We start from the raw sequence: 27,041 nt of genomic DNA, 5'->3' as shown, positions 1-27,041 counted from the left end.
TAGATACATATATTTGGAAATTACAACCCTAATAACACTAGTGTAGTAAAACTAGTATAGCACAGTTATAAATTGAATCGTCAAAAGTTTATTCGTTCAGGTGATTTACAGCGAAACAACTTAAGCTGTATAATTGAAGACGATAAACCCAAAGTTTGGAGTACTCCGTAACTTAAATATGTAGGTGCTGGAAGCTAAGTGAAAACGAAAATGTTTGTCAAGGATGAACATAAAGGATCATTAAAAATTTATGGACAATATGAATAACGCACTGCTTAATTTATGTATTTAGTCTTTATATACTTAACTTGTTTAGTGTTATGGAATAACATAGTTAATTAATAAATGCATCAAATTTTCACATTGAGTTGTTTCCTTCAATTCGTATTAATATTCCTAAACGTTCTCTATTGTATTTGTGTGTTTTTCATCGAGTATTTTCGGCATCTCTTAACGCTAATAGGCTTCTGAAGAATTTACTCTAACGAAAATATCTACTTTTAGATCAGTTCCACTTTAAGTGTCATTAAGAACAATCATACCAATTTCCTGTTAAGTGTTCGTTCGTAATACCGTAAAGAATAATGTTCTATCTAAAATTAGGTATGAAATTGAAACAACATCAAAAATATTACTGTAACAATATATTTTGTATATACAAATTAGCTTTATAATAATATGGCAATAATGGTAAGTACTAGAGCAAGTACAGGCGCGAGTGAACAAGACGTGCTTCGTTTTAACGCTTCCAGCTCGCTGACGTCAGGGGTTTCTTCGAAATCTCCCACTTCGTTATATTGCATCTCTTCGAATTTACCAGATAGAGCTGTGAAACAAGTTTTTTATTCAATATTATAATTGCGTTTTACAATAACCATTCATAAAATGTTGAAAGGGTTGATAGTACACAATACCTATACAGATTATTCGTCGTAAAATTATAATGACAAGATATATAGCTTGATATCATTAACAATAATTTAATCACGAATACAATGATAATTTGTTAAAGTTATGTGTACTTACGAGTACTTTATAAATGATTACAAACGCGGCCTACCGAGCGAATGAGATTTTTTCAGTCTTATCTTGAACGTAAAACATACTTTATTTCATAGTAGTTTAAAATAATTTAGAACGAAACTCGCAAAGGAGTAAAAATTACCCATCACGACTAACCGTGGGTTAAATATTATATTCATGTCAGATTATTTGACTGAAAGGTAACTAAGTTTCACACAACTTTACTTAATATATTATTATTTTAATTTTACATCTGATATAATGAGTACGCTTTGAAAATTTATAATTTAAATATTTTATGTATGACATAAATGTGACTCGTTTAATAAATACGTTGTTAATCTATGTGTGTAATAAAATAATTGCTACAATTATACATACATACACATTCAACTTACAAATATAAATTAACATAAAAAAGAGGTCTGACAAAGTAATTTCATTCGTATTAAATGTTAACTTTAATTATACGCTTTATGAAAAGTTACTTTTGTAGAAGCAGAACACGGTGTTATTAAAGGCTTTATTTATGAACAAATATTTAAAGCCTCATTCCCTTAATAAAATGCATGACCTAGAAATGCATCAAAACATATATGTATGTATGTGTAAAAGAAATGAAACATTTATTAATAACTTTATTTATGTCAGGAAATAATTTAAATGTAGGTGAAATCATCGTCAGTGGGCTTAAACTTATAAAAAAGTAACATCAAATAGGAGTCCGTGAATACATATTTTAGTCTTAGAAAGGTCATCCACCATTCTGCTATCCTTCAGGTGGATATATATGAGGCAGAAATTCATCTAACGTATGCATTACTCGCGATGTTTTTCTAATTAATAAACAGTCGATTAAGCTTGTTTGGACACCACCCGCGATATTTTGAATGCATGTACATATATTATCCACCGGGCTATCTCAGCTTTCATATTTTCTTAGGTTTGTAATTTAATAATACTATTGTTGATGTTTTTGTACGTTTAAAAAAAAAATCAAAAAAATGTGTTTATAGATTTCAATGAAAATTTGCATTCGAAGGTTACTTAGAGGTAATTATTAATCATATCTAAAGTTAAAGTTAATGAACTTGATGTTATGTAAATTCATGAAAATGTTTGAAGTAATAAGCATATATAAATTGTTACTTACGATACAATTTAATAGTCCCATCAGTGTCTCCTAGTGAGTTTTTTGATATGCAACTGTAAGTACCGAATGTACTTCGTCCAACCTTCTTAATTTTTAGCCTCATGTCCACTTCGTAGCCTCTTTCTATGGCGACCACCTCGAACCTCTTATCTGCTGTTGAGAATTCGTTATTAATAAAACTTTAAAATAACACGGAAATATTCCATTATAAATAAAAAAATATTAGATACAATATATTAATGTTTACACATTTTCAAAATCTTGTCTAATGTTCAACCGTCACTATCGCTCCATAAATTTCAAAAGAGTTTTCTTTAAAAAAAAATATACGTATTTTATGTTATCAATAGAATTAAATTCTATTGAAAACATATAATTTAAAATAAAAAAGTTACGATAGCTATTATGGCCCGAATAATATTCAATACAAACAAGACACTTTTTTAATTATTTCAAAATATGAAATACATAATTTTTTATACAAAAAAAAAACACGACTGCGTTGAATTAATTAATTTATAGCCAGTGTCACTTGGCATTTGATGTGACGTGGAACAAAAAAAAACTCACTTATATACATTCATAAACCTTGAAAACATTACGCTCCTTTTGTAGGCGGTCATGTAAGAAATAGGGCAGGATACTTATCCTACTAATATTGTTAAGTTCATTTTTATTTGAATTTACATTAATCCACTTCATACAGATTTAAACATCATATACATATGTGAGACGTAGATAATACAGTCATCCATTATTGCTAATATAGCTACTTTATTATAATATTAGTTACGGTTGGCAGGATATCTGGGTATCTGGCTTCACTTAATATAAAGTGTTTTATATGTATAATATATATTATATATGTATATAATTAAAAACTAGTTTACCTATAGACAAATGTTGTTAAAACATTAACCGCTATTTTGTAAATTGCCACAACTTTACAGAAAATATCAAAATATTCAATATATTTATTTAATATACAGTACACTGTATTGTTGTGTTCCGGTTAGAAGGGTGAGTGAGCCAGTGTAATCACAGGCACAAGGGACATAACATCTTAGTTCCCAAGGTTGGTGGCGCATAGGTGATGTAATGAATGGTTAATATTTCTTACAGCGTTTGTCTATGGGCGGTGGTGACCACTTACCATCAGGTGGCCCATATGCTCGTCCGCCAACCAAAGCCATAAAAAAAAAAAAAAATATTCCGACTGATTCAATCTATTTTAGTAATGATTTAATAAAATTAATAAATGAAATAGAAACAAAACACGACAGTTGTTATTATTCTATTTCGATCAGCTCTTCCATCGTGAATATATCATAACATAAATATATTTCATTTATAATATAAGTAAGATAAAATATTTCGAAATAGACTAGTGTTGTGTGATATATATTTTCATTTTATAGAATTCGTTCATTTTATTCGTGTCAATGAAAAAAAGCAATGGAAATATTATTATATTATAATATTACGCTGTTATAAAAAGCTAAAAACTTACTTTGCGATATAATTTGCTCATTTATCGTCCAGTAATTAATCGACTTCGGGAACGCTTCCGAGTGACAATCCAAATGTACGGTGTCACCTTCATTTGCTCCTACTAACTGATTCTGTATTGTCATTATTGGTGGAACTGTAAAAAATCATTTGTATGTAATACTTTTTATAGAAATTCATTTCGAAAACGCATTATTTTTTACTATATTTAGCATAATTTTAACAAGGTATTTATTAGTTTTTATTTAAATTGATATATTTTTAAGTCAATAAATACAGTGGAAAAATATAAAAAATAATTGTTTTTTTTTTCTGAATAAAAATAGTACGCTTCCGAAGAGTTTCAATGGGTTTTCTATAGGAATTTTTCCGCGTATTGGTAACATGTAGAGTAAAGGTTTCAATCGCTCTCGTTAGTTCCAGAGAGGGCTTTGCTCCAGGTTAGAATTTTAATAGACCATTAGTTTATTTTTTCACTATTGACTGCATCAATTCGTAAAGTACACAAACCAATAAACAAATATATTTTTAAAATCACTAATTATATTTCTTTTATACTACGAAGCATTCAATTGAATATTTAATTTATATAAAAATAGAAGCAAACACTTATTGAAAAACAAAGAAAAACTTAAAACTACTGAAATAAAATACCTTGACTTGAGAAGAACCTATATCGGAAACAAGGCGTTTTTTTTTTGTTTAAAATTGTAATTATTTTCAATGTAATACACAAATAGGGAAATACACAGGAAGAGACCGTTTTATATCCGAAGTGTACTGTTCCTTCGTTATTTGTTTCATTTTATATAAATGTAATAAAATTTACTTCTTTATTCAAAATAATAAATAAAAAAGTAATTTATATCAGACAAAAACAGAAGTTGCAGCGAAGATTTTTCAACAAATTACACCTTCAGTTTTCAAAGATACCGTCCAATCTCGTACACAAAGCAATCTTTAAAGCACCTAGCGCATCAATCAACGTCCCAAGAACTAGAATCGATCAACATTGTTGCAGCTTAGTCAGTGAGTTAATAGCGTTTACTCACAATGAACGACAAGCATGACTCGCTTGCTGACGGAGGGCGGAACTCCGTTGCTAGCGATGCAGAGGTACGCCCCCATGTGCAGGCGTGACACCTTCACTAAATGCAGTACGGCGCCGCTTACTGACGAGTCTAGATTAGCAAACTGTAATTAAACACTAGAAAATAAAATTCTAAGTAGGTTTCAATGTTTGAAACGAAAAAGTTAGTACGAGTACATGAGTAAAGTCCATCTGCGGGATTTATTTATTTATTGTAGTTTTAATTCGTTAAAAAATGATCAAGTTACAAGTTACAATTTAAAGTATACTTGTAGTTGTAATAGTTGTGTTATAATATATACGAGTAAAACACTTTAATAATATTAACAGAAAATATTTACTTATGTCGTAGTCTGGAAACGCGTATTACGTGTTAAAGTTTCTAGAGTATATTAGTAAATAAAGCATGAAAGTTATGTACTGTGTAAGTGTTTGACAATGTTTAACAATCCCCAAAACGAATGCATATTTTTTTAATGACGACACAGTAAAAGTCGATCTGCGATAAATCTCCATTTAATTTTTTTGCTCTTCAAATTATTCTTATCAAGAATCGCACTTTCCGTTTGAGGAAATAAAATTCCACGTTGTGAAAGTATGGCCGCGGCTTTCCACTTCACATTACTCGTAGATTGAAAGTGGTAGTCTTTGTGGTTTGCATGTTGCATGCTTTGAAGTTGATGTTTTGTTCGATTTTACAACTTTCCACATAAAACAATACTTATTACACATCCTATGTTATCGCATATTTTTATTAGTCCGGTTTGGATATAAATATATTTTCTTAATCTTTTTGTACTATTTGTTAATAATAAATAAATACTATTATTTAAAATTGGTAATGGAATGGGCTATACGTTGGGTTTTGTATAATTTACAAGTATAGGTATTTTCCAAAAAAAAAAACCTACCATCATCATGACCATTAGTTATCAGAACTTGAATTATATAAATAAATATTGTTTGCAAAACACACGTAATAGTGTGTTAATATTAACCATACCAGCAAAGTTTAGTTTGTTATATATCGTGCGTTATTGATTCAAAATAAAAAGGTTATTGCGATATATTATAAACTCAATTTCCTATAACAATTATGAAATCCATGAAATTCATCTTAAGAATTTATAAAATGGTCTGACTTAATATTTTGTAAAATGGCATAACTTTACAGACAATATCAAAATATTCTCACTGATTCACAGAAAATCTATTTAAGTAATGATTACATTATTAATAAATTAAACAGAAATAAAACACGACCGAATCGACGTCCATAATAGTCTGCACATTGCAAAATAAATATCTGACATATTATTTGAAATTATAAACTTTAAGTTGATACATAGAGAGATTAAAAATTCATAAGGAATACTGAGTTTACTACCGTTTTTTCTCGATACTTCTGATTTTTTCTAATCCTTGTAATTGTACAAGTAGAATATTCTATGTTAATAATAAACTTGATAGTTAAAAATCTTACTATGTGTGTCACTGAAGTTTGATGTTGGTAACAAGTCACCAGCTTCCTTTCGCCATACGACGGTAGGTGTTGGTACCCCGTGAGCCGCGCATCGAAGTGTGACATTGGCCCCTTCTCGTGCTACCTGGTCGCTACTCGTCGGGTAATCCAATATATCTGGGGGGACTAAGATGTTAAATGTATATTAATAACTACATATTTTTCAATTTTAAAACCAAACCTTTTCATTTGGAGCTTATAACTAACGGTAATAAGTAAACGCGTTTAATTAAATAAAAATATGTCGAATGAAGGCCCCACCTCAAAACGAGTTTGATTTATTTTCTATGCCTCTCCATCAATAATTACAGAAAAATAATTATAGCCTTTTTGAGTTGGGACTTCATTTTGACATACTTAACAATGTTCAATTAAATTCTAATATGTGGATGTATTATTTTATTATTAATCTACATTATTTAGTTTGAGTTAGTAAAAGCAAACACAAGTTCATAATATTAACGGATCATATAATTATTTCTCCGTAATGTTCTTAAATACAACAGATGGCGAAAAGGTAAGCAATCAATGTAAAAGGTTTTATATAAATATAGTAACAAGTGTGTTTTGTTCGCTTATCACAGCTGCCACTTATTATAGCAATTACAAGTCGTTACGGCCCGGGAGTCCACGACACGCATCGTTTGATTATTATTAGTTTGAATGGACGAAAAGTTATAGCAGTACATGTTGACATAAGAATTACGACTTGTCTTTTATATGGCTTATTATAAGGGATAATACAGGTAGGCTATTATAATATATTATAACCATTTATATCAATTATGGGATAAGAGACACGTTGCGACAGATGATCACGTGTAATGAAGACTATGGCGAAACATACGTGGTATGATTTTTCTCATAATTTTTTTTTCTTTTGGCAAAGAATAAGTAGTTTTTTATTTATTAATTAAATTGAGTATTATTTTATAACAATACTATTTTAAATATTTACAGACGAAAATAGTAAATAAAAAAAATGTTGTACGTATCATGATCACGTTAATCGGTAAAAAGAAACGTAGCATAATTACGCTGAATCGCAATTCCGATAATCTGGACGAAAAATGAATCAGACCTCCTGTCACCAATGAAAGTAATAATACGGGTCGTTGAAACCTTTAAAGTTTTATTTGCACGTCAAGATTTTAATTGCATAGAGCGAAAACATATTAATTGGAATAAGATACGGATTTTTGTGCAGTTATTATATGATAAAAAAAAGTCGATACCATGTTTTAAAAAAATGGCTTCTATTTAAAGAAATGCACATGCATTACACAAAAGACCCTGAAGTTGCGTCAGAGTGAAGAAACGTCAAACCGCACTATTCTCAATGTTACTGTCAAAAATGTCATTATCACTTTTTTTCGTTTCTTGACACTCTCAAAACAAGAATAATACCTTGATTATTGTTGCATAGATGCCTTTAAATATGTGCTATGCTTAATTTTATAGTCACCGCTCAGTTTGTGTAAGCTTTCAGTTGCAATATTTAATAATGGTTATTATTATTAAAGGTTTTATTCATATTCATGAAGATTAAGACAAATAAATATTCCATAATATTAACGAATAAATTATATTAAATCGTATGTTGAATAACAACAATTTATATTTTCAAGATGGAATATTTTAATATCCAACGTAATTATTTACATAATCGCTTGGTTAGCTTAGTTTTGCCAGATACAATAATCACGTAGGATGGAGGTCATACAATACATTTTAGATAAATATTTATATTATGATCAAATCAAGCATACATTTATATTATGTTGTAATATGGTAAGTATTATTTCCTTTGATATATCATCCGTTGATTACATTATAATTTTATTAAGTAAATAAATGTTACATTAAACGCAATATTTGTATTACAAGTATTGTAATATGTATTTGTATTTTTAAGAACTTTGATTTGGTTCCAGTTATTTCATTGCATTGCATTAACAGCCTGTAAATTTCTCACTGCTGGGCTAAGGCCTCCTCTCTTTTTTTGAGGAGAAGGTTTGGAGCATATTCCACCACGCTGCACCACGCGGCTTGGTGGATACACATGTGGCAGAATTTAGTTGAAATTAGACACATGCAGGTTTCCTCGCGATGTTTTCCTTCACCGCCGAGCACGAGATGAATTATAAACACAAATGAAGCATGAAAATTCAGTGGTGCTTGCCTGGGTTTGAACCCGCAATCATCGGTTAAGATGCACGCGTTCTAACCACTGGGGCATCTCGGCTCTCCAGTTCGTTCTCATTAATTTAACAGTTTATCTTTGTTTCGATTGCCGAAGCGACAGTTATTTAGCTAACTATAAGACGTATAGTAATAAAAGTCGGCAGTAGTTTGTATTACTATTTAACTTTCGCTATTTAGCGCTTCTAGCGATGCATAATTTCAATTTAAAGTTTCATAAAACCGCAGCACAGAGCTCCAAAGCTTTAAGAGTACATTAAAGAAAATTTTCGCAGCAACACGGGAAATAAATTTGTTAAAAGATTTAATTATGTCATAGCTGATAAAGAAAAACTCATTTCTACTTAGAGTAACTAAAATATATTATTAATGCTAAGGTATTTTTAAAAAATTAAGACGACTGAATGATGTGAATAATAGAATTAAATTAATTTTTCTATGACTATTTATTTAAAGATGCTATTTATATAAGTTATGTGAAATTCAAGCTTGCATTTCTTATATAAGAAATGCAAGCTCAATTGACGAATTTAAATCTCAGCTTTCACAACATATTTTAGAAAATAATTGATATACTAACGATGTAACACACTATCTTACTATCTTTAATTGAGTTCTAAATAATCTGGCGACTATTTTTTGTATTTTAACTTTTGTTTGTATGTTCTCATGTAAGTGACTGTGTCTTTTTGAGAATAAATTCTTTAAACCTATATATATTTTGATGGTACTCATTTTTTTTATAATATTCATAATAAGGAAATTATTTTCGCACTTTATGAGAGTAGTTTAGTGTCATTCATCATATTATTATATTTTTTTAGTAATTGAAATATTGACGAATAAAATCAAAATAATAAATAGCGGATTTAGTATAATGAATACGAAATCTAAAGTCATACAAAAGTAATACCTTAAACGGATTTTCTAAAGAAATTTTGTATTAATACAACATACATACAGTAGAAAGCTTACTTTATATCTCGGAGGACGGAAATTGAAATATGTCTATCAATACTCGATGCAGGGAATTGCTAGGAACTTGCATAGTTGAAAACATATTACAAATTTATGGAGACATAAAACGAATGACGAAATTTAAAACTGCTTATATTTAAAACGGTTATTTTACAATTCTACAACAACATAACAATTCTAATAATTCACCGCCACTGTACTCTGCAATGTGAAACAATATTCAGTACTGTTACTGCGAGACCTACTTACCTACGACATCTAAATATGCCGTTTGACTCTTCATAGGATCAGTGTTGAGTTGGCACATGTACCAACCACGGTCAGATTGACGCACGTCGTGTATGTGCAGGAACCACACTCGCCTGTCGCTGTGGTTAACCGCAATACGATGATTCTTCGTGATCACGTGCGTTGCAATTGTCAGGATCGTCTGCGTGTCCACGCGTAGCCACGCCACCTTGTGCACGGATGATTGACTTTCATTCATTAGTCTATTAATAATAATGTTTTGTAAAAAAAGATAGCATTGTTTTAGGTTACATTTATATTTGTTTGTTTGATTACGACTCGAATTAAAATACAGTATGGTATAATTTAAGATATTCTTAGGAATTTAAATGACGATTAAATTTGTTGATATTGCCGAGCTTATAAAAAATGAGCCAGGAGGTTGATAAAGACAAAGTCAAAAATCTTTATTCAATATGGAACTGATATGTATGATAGTGATGACTTGTTAATTAATAGTCAAAAATCTACCACCGCCTCGGAAATTAACACTTCGGACCTGAGAAAAACCGGCGAAAGAAACTCAGTGAGATTTTTTTTTTTTTATTTAATTTTAACAATTATAGTATTAGTATATACATATATATTTCATGTTTTCATGTACAATAATATAGATTTATAATAATAGAAACCTTCGATACTATTCTATAAATAATTCGAGTTTTGTCTAATTTAATTTGTTTTGACGAGTTCCATATATTAAACCGACGATAGAAAAGCAGCAATATTTATTTTTAAAATTACAGGTGATTTTTAAAACATGATATCAATAAAAAAGATTTGATATAATAATTTGATAATACTAACTCTGTATGAACCGAGATCATTGACGACACACGTAAAAACAGCTTCCCTTCCTAAGGAAACCGTCAAATTGTTTAAGCTGTCTTCAAAACGTGGCACTTCTGTAACAAAACAATTTCACTAAAAGCAATCCTCGATAACAATAAATGACTCATACAATATACCTTTCTTGTAAAAAACAAACTTATATTTAACCAATTTAGGAAAAAATCACTTTGTGAATAGAGATGTTTTTTTTTCTCTAAAATATAGAAAATGTTTTGTTAAGCACTCGAGTAAGTATCGATACTCTGGATATTTTTATTACAAAAATTTTATTTTTCTTAAATTTAATTTAATAATGCAAAATAGACAGACAGTGGTAGAAAAAGTCTTCCTGTTTTAAAGTTTTATTGTATAACAATCTCAAAATAAAAAATAAAAGATATATTTCGATTATAAAGTAAATAAAATATGAAAATAAAGTTAAATAAAAGGAATTTCAAACTTCATTTGCAAACTGTACATACGATTAAAAAAAACGTAAAGTAAATTTTCTCTTTAATCCATTTAAAAAAAAAACTGGTTTATAAAAAAATATATTTATTCGATGAAAAGCAAAAGATGTAATTAATTCTATTTTTCAAGGTTATTTTCTTTTAAATATTCTATTCTTGAAAATAATTAAAGACACATAAATAAGACGAGATATATTATAAAGTAGGATTTTTTTTTTTATTTCATTGGAAAATTTCTCAAACGTCTTTTCAGCAAATGATGCGGGGGTATGTATCTTACTTAAAATACGCGTTTTACCACACCTTAATACCAACTAAAACAACAGCGCTTCTCACTTCGGGAGCATCACGGGATCGCTTGCAAAGACTACCGCGATTTGGTTCTGTTCTGTCTTTCAAGGATGAGTGAATCAGTGTTACTGCGGACTCAGGGATCTTGGTTCGTACAGCTACTGACGCATTAATGTACTTCGGACTAACTACAGCGCAGTTGTCTGGGGCGATGGTGACCACTTACCATCACTTAACATGACTTACCATCTTACACTATAAAAAATATATATATTAACTTTATATTTGCACACAGATGTGAATATGACACATTTATATAATAATATTTAAAAGTATCTCTGCATTCTTCCCTATAGTCTTGTTAATTTACCTGTCTCTAGTTCGACTTACATAATTAGACGTACTGATAAGAACAAAAGAGCGATTCTACAAAATACAATTCAAAAATCATGATAATATGAAATAATTTGAGAATATGAAAACCATTTTGACTATAATAATTCTAACATACAGTAAGATACATATAAAAATAGCGTATCACCTTGACTCGACTAGAAATATTTTCCGAGTGATATACGAAGTGAGTTCTTGTAGAATAGCACTGCGGGCCTAACGATGACTTAAATAAAATTTAAATATCATAATCATTTTTATATAGAATATATAATCATACCTTTAAATTGTATTTGAATACTTATATATCTTAGAAATGTTTCCAATTTAATGTTGAAAATTAATATAATCATTGCCTTAATATAGCACGCTGCAACAGTAACGTTATATATTAGATAACGAAAAAAGTAACGGCCTGTAACCGTTTTATTATATTATAAAGGTCTCTTCTACTCTTGGAGAGAATATGTTGGAGTTTATTTCACTACCCTACTTCAAGGCGGGTCGGTGAATACACAGGTGGCAGAATTTTAACAGATATGTGGTGGTTTCCTTCGTTACCGAGCACGGGATGAATTATACACACCATCAATAAATAATCTCGTGTTCTAACCCCTTTATCAGCTCTTATTATATCATAATCTGTTACATCAAATAACTCTATCATATTTATCAAAATAATTATACAAACATCTATAAAACTCATATTGATATTGAATTTTTTTTGATATAATATGATTACCTCCAAAAAAACGTACCATAGTTGAAACAAATATGTGAATATAAGTCAATATGGTTTGAACAAGAAAAATAATAAAATCAACATAATAATCTTATCTTTGTGATTACGATAAACTTAAAAGTAATATTACTTATCTGCAAGATAGAACGAATTTTCAAAAAATGCCTGCGGCGGATAATAACTATTCCTGATAAACTTCAGGATAATCTTTTCAACTTTTATACCCGATGTCATCATTTTATTATTATATTATGAAGTAAATAAGCTAAAGAAATAGTATTAAAATATAGATTTTAAAAATTGTATTTTTCAAGCAACTAATGAAACAATATTTAAATTTTAGTCTTAGTGAATATACAAGAAATTTTATTTATATTTTAAAAATAAATAATAATTAATTTGCGGCACGACACTTTATGTTATTAAATAAGATGTATTTAATTAATAAGAAAATGAAAAGAAAATAAACTTTTCTATTTTGTACATATTATTTTACAATGTTATTACTCAACATGATAATTAATAAAACATTTTAATAATGTACGTGATACTGGCGTGAATTTAAAATAGCATTATTAAAAATTTATATTAATTAAGAGATGTTCATAACAGTTTGAACGTGGCTCGAATTTAAATTTAAATTGAGTTGCATAAAAATTATATGAATTCTGATTAAAAATAACATTACAATTACCTGAAATTATGTGAATAAAGATAAAGTGTGGCTTACAACGATACTTATTGGGTATAAAATAATTTTTGAATTTCGAGTGTTCATTACAATACTATTCAACGGTAATAAATTTTGCAAAACTCATATTACATTCCAATTTCAATTTAAATAAAAACATCTTATTTTACTATTGAAATAATTACTTGCTGCAATCCCGTCTGAGTAGGTACGACCTACGTACACTCATCATAATATAATATTAAAACAGAAATTTTTAGAATTGTTGTGTTCCGGGTGGAAGGGTGCGGGAGCCAGTGTAACTACAGACTTTAGGGAAATAACATCTTAGTTCTCGAGGCTTGTGGCGCACTGGCGATGTAAGGCATGGTTTTTATTTCATCCAGTGCCATTGTCTGGCACTTGTCATTGCCCAAATTGCTATTAAGGAAAATTATTAAAAAAAAAAAAACGTAAAATATGAACGTATTAAAGTGATCATTATTTAAAGTTAATTTAATATATCACTGGTGGTAAAATGTCTTATCTCGTCTTAAGAAGATTGTTTAGAGGGTTCTTATGTGGCAGAGTAGCTTCATTATCTTTTCATTAGCCACGAGGCATGAGATGAACAATAAATACAATTTGATTATTCCTTCCGTTTTCAAGCGGTCGCGGTTAAGATAAACGTTTATAAAACACGTTCTCTTAATGTATAGTAGTTGAAAATTGCAGACGAAAAATTGTTAAATCATTTCGATAAAACTCAAATCACAAATATTTTGTAGTTTCATATATGAGCTGTTACTTTATAAACGTATGTATGATCGGATTATTTTCCTTAGTACGTACGATTTTTTTATTTTATATTCAATACTATAAGGATACATTTTAACTAGCGACCCACCCCGACTTCACACGGGTGCAATGCTGATATTAAATATACTATAGAATATCTTACAACGTTCACAGTTTTTCAGTCATTAGATAATACAAACCGCTATGTCCCGCGTTTTAAATCTGTAATATCTTTGAAAATATTCATTTAAATTACATACTGTAATGGGCCATATTGATCTATGTTAAATGCACAATGTATTTAAGATACTTAATAAGATAAGGATTAATGCTGTATTGCTTAAAATCGCTTCGAAAATAAGCCATTATTTCTCGTAAAAAGTAAAGGATTATATCATCATATAAACCTTCCTCTTGAATCAATCTATCTATTTAAAAATACTGCACCAAAATCCGTTGTGTAATTTTAAAGATCTAAGCATACATAGGGACAGACAGCGGTAAGCGACTTTGTTTTATACTATGTAATGATTTGTAACACACAAGTTTTTGTTGTTTGTTAGTTACATAATAATTACAGAGTAATAATTTTAGATTTGATCTTTCTTTAAAGAATGATTTATAAAACTTACTTATTATTGTTTTTACATTCGTAATCAATGAGAACATTTTCGATTTAATATTACGTTAATGTATAATAAACAAAGACATCATATTAACTAGATAATTGAGTTAATTCAACGCACGCTTTTGTTCTTTAATTTCAATTATTTATTTTAATTAATGTTTTCTCGAATACAATAGCACTTACGTTTTTAAGTCGCCTAATTATACTGAGCCCTGAAAAAGTTTTAACCGCCCACAATCACGGCATTGTTTTTAGAAGTGCGAATAAAATTATCATTTAAATTTGTTAGAATTATCACAATATGATTATAAAAGCTAAAAAAAAATATGTTATGTTATGTACATTGATGAGGAACGTGAATTTTATAATATTGACATAAGACTAAAATCGTTCATAACAATAAATGTAGCGTGTTATTTACAATAATAATAAAAAAATGTATTAACTCTGCTGCAGTAGACAACACAAATAAACAGTTTATACGGTTCATCAAACTTAATTATGAAAGATTCATTTCACCTCCACGTACACACACACAATATACACACATATGTGGTGTATAATATAAATGTTATCGTAGCTGGGTGTTGTTTTCTCGCACGTTCAGTCCTAAGCATTTATTGTGCCTAGAGCAAATTTGCTTGCGGGACGCAATATCCAAGCGAGCGGGCCTCAGGGAGCTATCTTGTTTTATTTGCTCGACTGAGTCGATAATGAACGTTTTTTCCCGTATCTTTTCCGAAAAGTCAATACGCTAAAGGTGTAATAAAGGCTAACGTCAGTAGCCTCGATGTTTGTGTCTCTACTTGGCACTCAAACTTTACTGACGAGTAATGTTGTTCAACGATGCATACATATTCCACTATAAAACAATTTAAAATGAGTCCTATGCTCGGAGAATAGAGATCAGAATGCGTTTGGCAATAACCAAAAAAAAAATACAGATTAGGCAAAATAAAACAATATATATAGCAGTATTTATGGTCAATAAAATGTTAAGGCGATATTTATGGGCGTGAGTGGTGGTGATTGTGCGTACAGGTCAAAATTATTTTTAGTGGCTTATGTAAACGATTAATTTATTTTTGTAGAGTTTCTTTATGTTTCGAAATATAGTGGCATAGGCGACATACAGTGAAAGTTATCATAATAGTAAAAATGATTTATATAACACTACAGTAACAGAAGCTACAAAGAACGATATTTATATTTTTATGGGTTCAAGGAGGGTGAGCCTCTTGGGTGAATTTATGTCAGTATTACCCTCCTTTGGGTCTATAAAAAGAAACTTAAACGCGCTATGTTAATAAAGTAAATTCAATATAAAAATAAATAAAAGGAGATTTCGTACCTTGATCTTCAAAAAATGTTAACACTTCAAGGATCTAATGACTGTTTGAAATTTGTAACAATTAAGTTTTAAGGAAATCCAATGATAATTTGTTTACAAACATCACAATGGAAGCTGATCAATCATAAAATCGTGTATAATCAAATAAACTGTATAAGCCTGCACAACGATTCCTAGCAACATATTCAGGGTTACAGCATTCAAACTATTTCTATTCCTATATACGTATTGTGGCGTAAATTAATCCTACTTAATATAATTATACATGCGTATTGAGCATGTAAAAATGTTCGTTACTCTTTCACGCAAAAACTATTGAATAGATTTTCATTAAATTTGACAATAATATAGCGTATACAACAGAATAACATATAAACTACAATTTATAAAGATTTTGTGTAAATTGGGCAAAATCTAAAAAAAAATTGACTAATATTATAAATGTTTTAAAAAAATTATTATATGTAAGATTGTATGTAAATCTAAGGAGTCATCATATCATTATAATTAATAAATTGTATCAGCGCGAATAACCAGGGTAATCGCTACTAACAATAAGTAAGTAAACTAAGAAATTAACTTTAAATATTAAATTGTGTTTAATAAGATCCGACTGTGAATTTCAAGAATAGAAAGTAATATAAAATATGACATATGCACATGTTTAAAGTATTTTCCAAAGTATCATTTCAAATTATTATTTCATACTATTAAGTGGTTACAGAATTTCGTCGACTAACTAAGTAAATGTTCTGCAGAAGACGGCTAGCTCTCCTATCTAACTGTCAGAGTTGTCTCAGCTGACTCTCTAAGCTGTAATGATTTATACATATTCATTCCTTAGTATGCAAAAGTTTATAAAAGTATAATCTGTTACTATTTTTAGAATATCGTAACATCAAAAAGCTTTAACATGTAGATGTTTAGTTATTTATATTTATGGAATAAACTTAAATCGAATATTCAATTTATTACATATTTCTTTCTGTTTTTAGTGAAACAGTTGCAGCAACTTCGCAAATTATGAGTATATAGTATAAAAACAGTAATTCATAACAAATGCATCCCCAATTCGGGGTATGTACCCTAAATCTCGGTAACTGCACTCTTATGAGGTAGCATTCAACAAGCCAAAATATAGTTTAGTTCCCCAATATTATTTTTATTAATAGGAATTATGCATAATTTTCGTCCCAATACAGTTATCGATTTGTTCATAAATGTCTCTTAACAAATTTAAATGTCAACAATATGTCTCAAATAACAAAGGAAACTAAATGATAATAATTAACGCTACAAAATCGTCTACGGCTAAGCCTTGAACATGTTATGTCATGTCAATATATATTCCTTACGTGTATATTTTCTACAGAAAGATTGCAGTAAATATTATTTTATTAATTATGATTTTTTATTGCTTAGGTGTGATAAATGTGTTGTGTCACGTAAGAACAAAACGAAGCGGGGAGAGGTTGACATTATCTTAAGTTAAGTTTTTGCAATGAATGAACACAAATTATTTTGACAATGTCATGTTAAAGGAAATAACCTACCAATGACATATTTTATTAAGATATTTATTCTTTAATATTTAATTTAATGATTACTTTGCGACATTAACACTCAGTTACTGAATTTAAAAAAAAAATTGTAAACGTAAACGATCGGAGAATTCACGTAGAAAATGTTTTTGTTACTGTCAAATGTGTTATATAATTTGCTGTTAACAAGTAATAAGATTAAGGAAAAACATCTTCGTTGGAAATTGTATTAAACACTTATTAAACACTAATCGTTTATTTATAATTTCAAAACAGCTTTAAATTTTTACTATTAAACTACATTTAGAAACTCAGAAAGACAAGAATGATACACGATTTTTGTTCGAGGCAAAATAAATTAAATAATATGAATGTAATACTCAGTAACTTCGTTCATCTAAAAAGTTAAGTTTCAACAGAATAATATGCGAAGTCTTTTAAGGTCTTATTCCTTCGTGAGTATAATTTAATATTATCGTAAATATATCTTACTCATCGCCAGACAGTGGCTCAACATAGATGCAAATCTAATACTCGTGATGTACATTTTATTTAATATTCCATATCATTACATCTAAGCTCTTTAATAATAATTTATCTTTCATGATTTATGGCAGCGCAGACATCACTTAATATAAATTTACGGCAATATATTTCAAAGAGAGATTGCGCGGTTTATTTGTTACATGACTTAGCGGTAAATTATATTGACGTGTAATATTTTCTCTTTACAACGACTCAGCTACAAGACAACGCTTTCAGGCAATGACTTGTTTCGAGGCTGATGCTTATAAATATTAGCGTATCACATCGCGACCGCGCGCCGCCTTCCCCGCGCCGCTTTGTAGCGTGGCACGTCACGCGAACCCTTGGCTAAATGTTAGAAGTTTATTCTACTTTAAATACGCCTTGTACGCTCGATCGATGCTTATTCTGTGAATTAAGACTTACTTCATGGCCCATTAGATAATTTAAATATATGTGACAATTACATTCAATTATTTTTTTTATTTATTAATTGTTTCAATTAAGAAAATTAAATGTAAGAAAAATAGAAGCGTTATCTTTCTCTAAAAAGATATCAGACAGTTATCGTAACAACAAAGCGATTCTAATTATTCTCTACGCCTTGAACAAACTCAAACAAAGCTAGACAAAGTTATCAGACGCTTAAGTTATAAGATAAGAACTGACGTCGAGTATTTTAAAATATCGTAAGTACCTAGCAAATTTGTGAACGATCGGCGTGATTCGACAACTTTTCTTCAAAGTTAGCTGTAAGTTTTAGGAAGTTTCCAGCCGTGTTTCCAAAACCTTATCGTCCGTAGAAGTAACAAGCCGAGATAAATGAAGTTTGGTTGTTCTTAATTTAATGGCTGGTCGGAAGTTAGGTAGGACGTGATCGGATGGCCGAGTTTCTGAACCATTTATTGTTAAAAATGTTTAAAGCGTACGATTTAAAACATTTTTTTCAGTTTGTAAAAATAAATAAATTAAAAATTAATTTAAAGCTATAAATAAATAATATAGTTCAATTTGCCTTTTAAAGATCATAACAAAATTGTTACATATTTTTTTTGTTATCTATTTATACTAAATTACGCTTGTAACATTATAACATGTTAGCGACGTCTAAGCTATTTTCCTAGTTCTGAATAGCTGTCACGTAGTTTTGGCTTATCCATGATATTTAGAATAAAATAAAATATCCGTGATATATTTTGAAGGCGATCTGTTGTATATGATTTTTAATGGTCATTCAGCTTATTCCAATAATTAAAAAAGTAACAGCTGTTATCAAGATTATTTTTCTTTATTAATTATAAGGTCTTTATTATCATAGTCGCCAATGTAAAACAAAATCACTTTGCTATACAAATCAGACTTTAAATATTACAATGTTATTGATTTTAGCTTAAAAATACTGAAAAGTTGTGCAATGCCAATCAAGTGTTTGGTCGGCTTTAAATATTCAACTAAAAGCAATGTTATGTTGTACATATAATGTTTGCGGCAAACGTGTTGTCACGGACAAACTGTTTTTGATATTTTTTAAAATTTAAAAGTGCTTTTGTAATCCTTTGTTTTGTATTGGATTTTTTTTTGAGTAACACTGTAATGACAAACGACACTGCTTTGGTTTAAATTTAAATAATCTTTTAGTATAAAAAAAAGTAACTCATAATAAAATGCGCCGGGTTTTATGGACCCTCAAGTAAGTTTAGGTATTTTTTTTATTTACTTTTAAAAAATTAACGGCTTGCTATGCATCAAATCAGAATCTTGTCGACGTCAAAAGTTTAAATTTGAAGCGTGCGAAATGGTGGTAGATATTTGACTATTAATAAGCAAGTGTAACTAAATATTTGTGGCTACTTATAAAATAATATGATATTCTAAAACTTACTTCAGAACGTCATATTGTCTACATCATCTGCAGTTTTTATGTATATCTATTTGTTATATATTTCAGTTACGCATTATAATCAATACATCTCTTATTTATCAGTATAGATTTGATTCATACTTATTATAATCTTATTAAAACTCTTCTGTCAGAACTCGTTGAATGCTTTGTGAATGTAAATTACCATTTCTGTTTCAGCATGATATTCACCATATAATCTGGACCATCTTTGGGACAACCAAAAACAACCAAACAAACCATCGAATTAAGGTTTTGGTTAAATTACGACGCGCGATGAACGGTAGAGTGGGAAAGGTTGAATTTATTTAATTATATAATAATTTCTAAAGCTTTTTATTCTATTTCATTCGTTCAAAATATTAGAATTGTTTTTGTGCTGTTACTTCTAGGAGTTTTGGTACTAATAAAACAACTTTTGACGGCGTTTTCTTTGCTAATTCTTAATGTTTCTCCCGGGAATACGACTCAAGCCAACGTTTAGTTCTCGTTCATTTAAAGTGTATTTAAAGGTAATGTAAGTACTTTCTGAATTCGAAATATATTCGTTGCAGTAAACTAATTTATTAGACTTTATTTAAAATAAAGTGTTCTTTGGAAAACACTTAAGAGCAGAGATGCTTTCTTCGGAGAACAAGTTGTTTTTAGCCAAAGGTCTTGGGTTGGAATCCCGGCGAGTATTACCTAGTAAGTTTTATGTATTTTTGTTTATTTATTAATCGGATAAAATTCTGCTACAAGTATATCCACTTAATCGTACTGGGGCAGCTTGGTGGAATTAGTTTTAAAACTTTTCTAATAATAGACATAAGTAAATAATATGCTTAAAATGTAGGTATTGAATATGTTTATTATAATATATGACAACTTGTATAAGGAAATAAATTAATCTATTACAAACTCCTACCGTGAAATAGGTTTTATTTGGGTTGCGTGTTAATTCACCTTCAGATAAGATCGGCTTTAGTTGATTAATCGAAACTATGTTTTCCTTGGAATATCAAAATACAGTAGAAGTGGTATAATTTAACAGTATTGTCATACAAACTAAGTTTTATTTCTTACGAGGAAAATAAAATGTGAAATATTAAAAGTCAAAACGGTAACAGGTACAAAGGAAAATATTTTTTTATTACATTGTTTTATTTTTATCAAATGATATGTAACTTTTATTAAATCAACTCACGTCTCAATATATTGTATATTTGTATATTTCTTAGGAAATAAATCTGACTTAATTTAACCAACTTTAATACATTTTAATACATATGCTTTAGTTTTTTAAAATAATGCTTGCTTTATGTCATGTTTATATTTATTATACTACTCTATTCTAGGATGTTTTAATTACAAGATTTTCTCAATTTGTAGTGAAAGAGAGAGGCTTGACGCTCTTAAGCCGATTTATTTTATTATCCAACATACGTTGCGTGTAAATCGTTTTTGTGATAATTCTATACATGACAATTGCATTCGTATATACTTAATTACTTTATTAATATTACATTTAAAACTATTAGTAATATTTGGAATGTCGAGACTGCTACAAGCAAAGCTGTACGTCATGATAACGTGAAAATTGAAGCTGACTATGTTTGTCGTTGTGAATTGCGACTTTAATCCATGTCAGCGCAAATATCTTTGTTGGTTATTAAATTTGATATATTTAATAACCGCCTTCTATATATTGTATATAATATAACTTAACTAGAAAAGAATTATCTCATAGATAAATGGAGGCTCAAAACTGACGCAAAAGTCTGTGGAGCAAGAAATAAGTATATACAGAAAAAAAAAACAAATACGTTTAAACTATCGAGTTTGATTATTCTTAGATATATTTCGCTTAACGATAAATTCAATTGTAATTAAATACTATTCATAAATGCTTAACGAGTGTTCTTGAAGACAGTGAATTTTAATATAGGATTTCAATTATTTACTTTTGATTGGTGTGAAATGTGAATTTTGATTATTGTTTTAATTTAAAGAATTTATAGTTAATAAATAGCAATCAAAAGTTCGTTAATGATTTTACAATAATAATCAATCAATTAGCTGTTAGTTCGAACGCTATATTTAAAGTGTAAATTAATTAAGTTTCTTTGTAACTGAACTATGTAATTCTTTGAGGAATAAAGTGTTTTTTAAAGCAAACAGTCGGTAACGTTATATGCATGTAAAATAAGTATTTGATGCAGTGAAAGCTTCATTACATTGTCATGTAGACTGTTGCGTGCATGATTTTTTATCTAAGACGTTACAGGATTTTCTAAATTGGCAATGTAAGAGACTGGGGTGATACCTCTAAGCCAGTCCGATTCAGTATTCTGCACAAAAAATATCAAACAGTTATGTACTGTTTTTTCTTTATGTAATATATAATATGTACACCTTGGGTTCGTCTTTTATTTTAAAAAATGTAGTTTTAAATTCAATATGAAAACAACTTTAATATTTTAATGATAAAAGTAAATAGAATAATTTTGTTTACTTTTTACAAACTGTAATAGATTTTAATATTGAACTTGGAAATATATAAATTCTTTAAACAAATACTTACTTAAAATTAACTTTTAGCTAATCATTTTTAAGCATAAAATAAAAAAATAGATTTTGGCTAATCGCCTTTAAGAGTTTTCGTTCTGATATTTATTTTAATGTTAAAATTTTATCTTGTATATTTTAGTTACAGCTCTTTGTATCTAACATACACTTTGTAGTAAGATGTTTCGGATACAGGATTTTCTAAATTGGCAGTGTAGGAGGGACAGGCTTGACGCCGTAAGTCGGATTAGCTCAGCTTATGTTATAACAACAATCTATCAGTCGACATGTTCTACTGGGTAAATTATTATTGTGGGTGAAACGTGATCGTTGAGGATTATATATAATATTATATGCCTCGTTATTTATACAACTAAAAGGTAGACTGCTCATTAATTAGTTTTATTACCGTAGGAAGTACGATGTTCGGTAGCTTCTATGTTGAATTGTTGTAGCTTCTTTGTCTGTGTAATATTCTCAAATGAGCTCTTGAATAAAGACGTAAGCTCTTAAGCTAAAAATAGTCAATTGGATATCTTAAGGAAATTGGTTGACATTTACAATGATGTGTCTTTGAAACACAGTAACAATTGATGTCTGAAAAGATTACTTTTCAGACTTCCATTTTGTTTATAGGTATTAACCTATATATAAATATAATAACTTTAAACATAATATAAATTATTAGATGTCATTTATATAAAAAATATTTATATTAAGGTTTTGAATACAAATAAAAATGAAAAATTGTTACTGTGCAAATCATAACCGCTTGGAAGGGTGGCGAGAATGCAAGCGGCATTTCCCCGTTAATTCGCAATTCCGATCGTCTGAGCAAAAAATGGACCAGCCCTCCGGTCACCAGTGGAGGCATTAAAACGAGGTGTTACACTTTTAATAAAAGTTTTAGCACTATTACCCGAGGTCCAAGTGTTTCAAGTGCAATTATAAAAAGAGTAAATAGTTGCATCGTTTCAGCTTTTTTTGGGGCGGTTCCGGTTCATAACATTGTTTCTCTGAGTGTCACTGCATATAGCTTCCCACACTAAGGCTTGTCCTCGTCCCCAGGAAACCAGTGTAATTCCATCAGTTCTCTTATCATCATCACAACGTATAGGACTAAATAAGAGCACGGATGTTGATGATGGCAAGGCTTTTTTTGTATCATTAAGAGAACCTTAGCAAGAGAGCCTACCTGAATTCCTTGGACAAAACAGACCATGTAAGCCGAAAGAGTATATCTCCTTTCTACAAGGGTATCTGTACTGAAAGCAAAGCGGTTTTCAGATGGAGACCTATTGATATGCGGAAACATCCATCGCATAAAAGTGTCCCAGCATTTTTAGACGGTTACATATGCAACCAGTGACTGAACTTAGTTGATAAAGCTAGAAACGTACGGTTTTTTACATTTGTTAAATTATATATTATATTTTAAAATAATCTAATAATATATCTTTAGAACTTTTAAGTAAAGTAGTTGCGGTGAATAATATTCTCTTATTTAAAATGTGGATACATTTTAAATAGTATAAACGCCAAAACAACATTATTATACTAGATCTCCAGACCGTTAAATGGTTGTGGTTTTAAAATTACTGCTAACTCTATGTTGGGAATAGCAGGCAAATTGTTGAAGCTATTGAATTATCCAAATAAAATGTTTTTAAATGCACCCTCGTGTAGGGTAAAAGTTTTGCTAAATATAAACATAAAAGCGAATTGTTATTACAGGGATGTAATTCGTCTTGAGGGACGTTACTACGCTTTTGGACGATACTAGAATAGGTATGAATTCTTAATTTTCAGTCTTTTAATCAAAATTAATTATTTAATAAAAGTTTTTTAAATATAATAATTGATAAGTTGATGAAATGCCGGTAGCTTCATTAAGATTACATAGGACATTTTTGTCAGTTGAAAAAAAAAATTAAATCATAATTACGTTATTAAACAATTAATTTTTTTTATTTTTTATTTTATTTATTTAAAAAACAGGTTGCGACCTTTTTTATATATTTTTTTAAAATGAGTTTTCTTATTTCAATTCTGAATATTATATCACTGTCCAATTAGTTAATTGGGAAAATTTCATCCGCTTTTTATAGTTATCCAATAACTTCATACTGCCCCTTTATTTACTTGCTTTTCAATATGAAGTATACCACATATTTAAAATTATACTTTCAAATTGGCTCTCAATATTGAGTATTTAGTAATATAACCTAGCAGAGTAAGCAATCAAAACTTAAGTACAAGTCATTCATAAAAGATAAACTTAAAGAATTAGGAAATAAAATTTAAAATAATACATATTTTGTAGTAGTTTTAGCTTATTCTTAATATGAATATTATGTAATATGAATAGTAAGGCAATCTTTAAAATAATCAAATAACGAGTCACTTATTTACCTAAATTAGTTTACAATAAGAATTATAAATAAAACCAAACACAGTGATTGTTACTAATAATAATTAGTCGTGTTTATTTTTAGATGTAATGAATAAGTTCAGATTATAAATATAAATAATTTTCTTCCAATTTTCGTGTAATAAGGTTGAAAGAAATAGGCAAACAGTTCATTATCACTGCCTAAAGTTATTCCGATTGCCCCAATAAGTGGATCTAAAAATTACGAGCACGTTTTAATGTAATTCCATTTCACATAATTGCTTTAATTTGTTTTTTACTGTTAAATGATACAGAACTGTAGATTCACATCAATCATGCAATTATAAAATCTTAAATGTTTTTTTATTTTTATTTAAAACCATACATAGTTTTCATAGATAAGAGAAATGATCGTTTTTGTTCTGGTAAATAATATATTTTAGTAATAAATAAGTAATAAGAGCTTTATTTTGTAAATGAAATATTATTTTCTAAGTACTTAAAAGCCGACGGGAATATCGATTATCAATCTACGTATGGCTGGACTTGAATTGGAATAGCAATATTTAGTCAATTGAACTTCGTATATGATTGTAACAAACATAGAATATTTATAAAAATAAATAGCATATAACATACAGTAATAATAAAACATACAAATATCATTTTAATGTATATTTCCCAAATTAACGATCGAATCCTACATGAAGTTTTTGAATTGATTTTTAATAGTTATTTAACTCTCCAAAATAATTTTAGAAGTATTTAAAAAAAAAAACATATATTATATGTTATAAGATTTTATATATCTCAACCCAATAATTTAAAAAATATAATTTACTTCGCTGATATTAGTATTCTACAGTATTATTTGTATAATTATGGTGTATAAAGATATTACCTTTTAGTAGACAAAGTAGTATTATTTATTATTATTACATTCGGCTGTTTATAATTAAAGGATAATTTCTTACCAACAGTATCCTTAAAACAAATCACAACGTGGAAGACAAGTCCAAAATGTATATAGAACAAAATTTTCCCAACCATCATTCAGTTCACATCGCACAACACATTTACCTAGCTCCTCAAACTTCTAAAAAGGTAACATAACATCCTTTTATGGTTTTACATAGTTTTGGCGCTAATTTCGTAGCGGTTAGAAGTTCGTAGCACGTACGGCGTAGCAGAGCTACGTTCGACTCTCTACAGACCTGTAGGACGACTGAAACCGCCTTCGAAACAGACTTATGTTAAGTTCGCTAACTCGGTGCACATGCGCCCGATAACCCTCGCGAATAAATCCTCTTGATATTCTGAACCGACAAACGAAGTTAATGGCTGTTAAGTAATGGAGTAGAAACGCTCGGCAGGATAACATTTAATGTGGTTTACGATGAAAAATCAAATATTTTGTTTATACTGTATCTGTAAAATATACATATGTATATGTAAAAAATGACAGAATTGACAATGTTAGTTCATTTAATTTCAATCATTTTAAATTTCGTAATTTTAAATTTATATTAATAAAAAGTATAATAAAAATTGTATTATTATATATAAATTGTGATCTATTAACGAGCTATTGTTTTAACGGTTAAACTATTCACACATTAAAGCATTGAATTCTATTTTCTAAATAATTAGTAAAAATCCATATTTGACGAAAAATTACCTCAATAAGCTGTACTACTTGGTAATCTTTGGTAGCAAATAGTCAAAAACTATTCGCGTATGTTAAGTAACTCTTTGCCTTTTAATGATAACGATAATTAAAATAATAATTCACATAATGAAGATGTAATACGTTGTTTTGAGAGCACTAAAATACGAACTCGTTGACAGCAGGTGAGAATAAAATTTATACCTCTATTTATAAACATTTACACATAGAGGATAATATGTACCTATTACAAAAGAACCATTGTATTCGGTTCATAAAAGCAGGGATTTTATTCTCGAGTTGAGTTAGTAAACGTTACTGAGTTATTTCTGTTAAGAAGCTCTCAGTAGCAGATTTGAGATCTTAGTGGTGTTACATTCCTGTAACGTGAAACGCTGTTGGTACTGTATAGTCAATCGCTATTAATTCCCTCATGTATATTTGCCCTTTCATTGGGCTATAAGGTTGAGGGAACAAAGAGTACACTACTATCATGTCGCCTGCGTAGTTTGCTAATTTAATCTCTGCTGG

The 27,041-nt window shown here is 29.1% G+C and overlaps 1 protein-coding gene across 2 annotated transcripts; it reads right to left on the bottom strand.

The window, feature by feature from the left end:
* Positions 1-625: 625 nt before the first annotated feature.
* LOC113393114 (lachesin-like) lies at positions 626-26,074 on the bottom strand. 2 transcript variants are annotated; one of them, XM_064216458.1, is made up of 8 exons: positions 25,819-26,074; positions 10,573-10,670; positions 9,727-9,934; positions 6,259-6,423; positions 4,738-4,866; positions 3,687-3,821; positions 2,177-2,329; positions 626-826 (listed from the first exon to the last, which is right to left on the bottom strand). In XM_064216458.1, the coding sequence occupies exons 1-8, from the start codon at positions 25,895-25,897 to the stop codon at positions 669-671; spliced, it is 1,125 nt and encodes a 374-aa protein (XP_064072528.1). In that variant the 5' UTR covers positions 25,898-26,074; the 3' UTR covers positions 626-668. The 2 variants fall into 2 exon arrangements, with proteins under 2 accessions (XP_064072528.1, XP_026485611.1); XM_026629826.2 differs by having other exon boundaries at positions 2,177-2,326.
* Positions 26,075-27,041: the final 967 nt, after the last annotated feature.

Source organism: Vanessa tameamea, chromosome 12, assembly GCF_037043105.1.
Source record: "Vanessa tameamea isolate UH-Manoa-2023 chromosome 12, ilVanTame1 primary haplotype, whole genome shotgun sequence".
In the NCBI taxonomy this organism is placed as follows: domain Eukaryota; kingdom Metazoa; phylum Arthropoda; class Insecta; order Lepidoptera; family Nymphalidae; genus Vanessa; species Vanessa tameamea.
This window is presented reverse-complemented; position numbering and strand designations above follow the sequence as displayed.

What these genes read in the sequence shown, in the direction of transcription:
- LOC113393114 (XM_064216458.1), bottom strand. Translation starts at nt 25,897, where the DNA reads ATGATGGTTGGGAAAATTTTGTTCTATATACATTTTGGACTTGTCTTC. An exon ending in TTGTTTTAAGGATACTGTTG is followed by an intron (nt 10,671 to 25,818) that starts GTAAGAAATTAT and finishes GTTTTGTTACAG; the next exon opens with AAGTGCCACGTTTTGAAGAC. An exon ending in TGAGCAAATTATATCGCAAA is followed by an intron (nt 2,330 to 3,686) that starts GTAAGTTTTTAG and finishes AATTCTCAACAG; the next exon opens with CAGATAAGAGGTTCGAGGTG.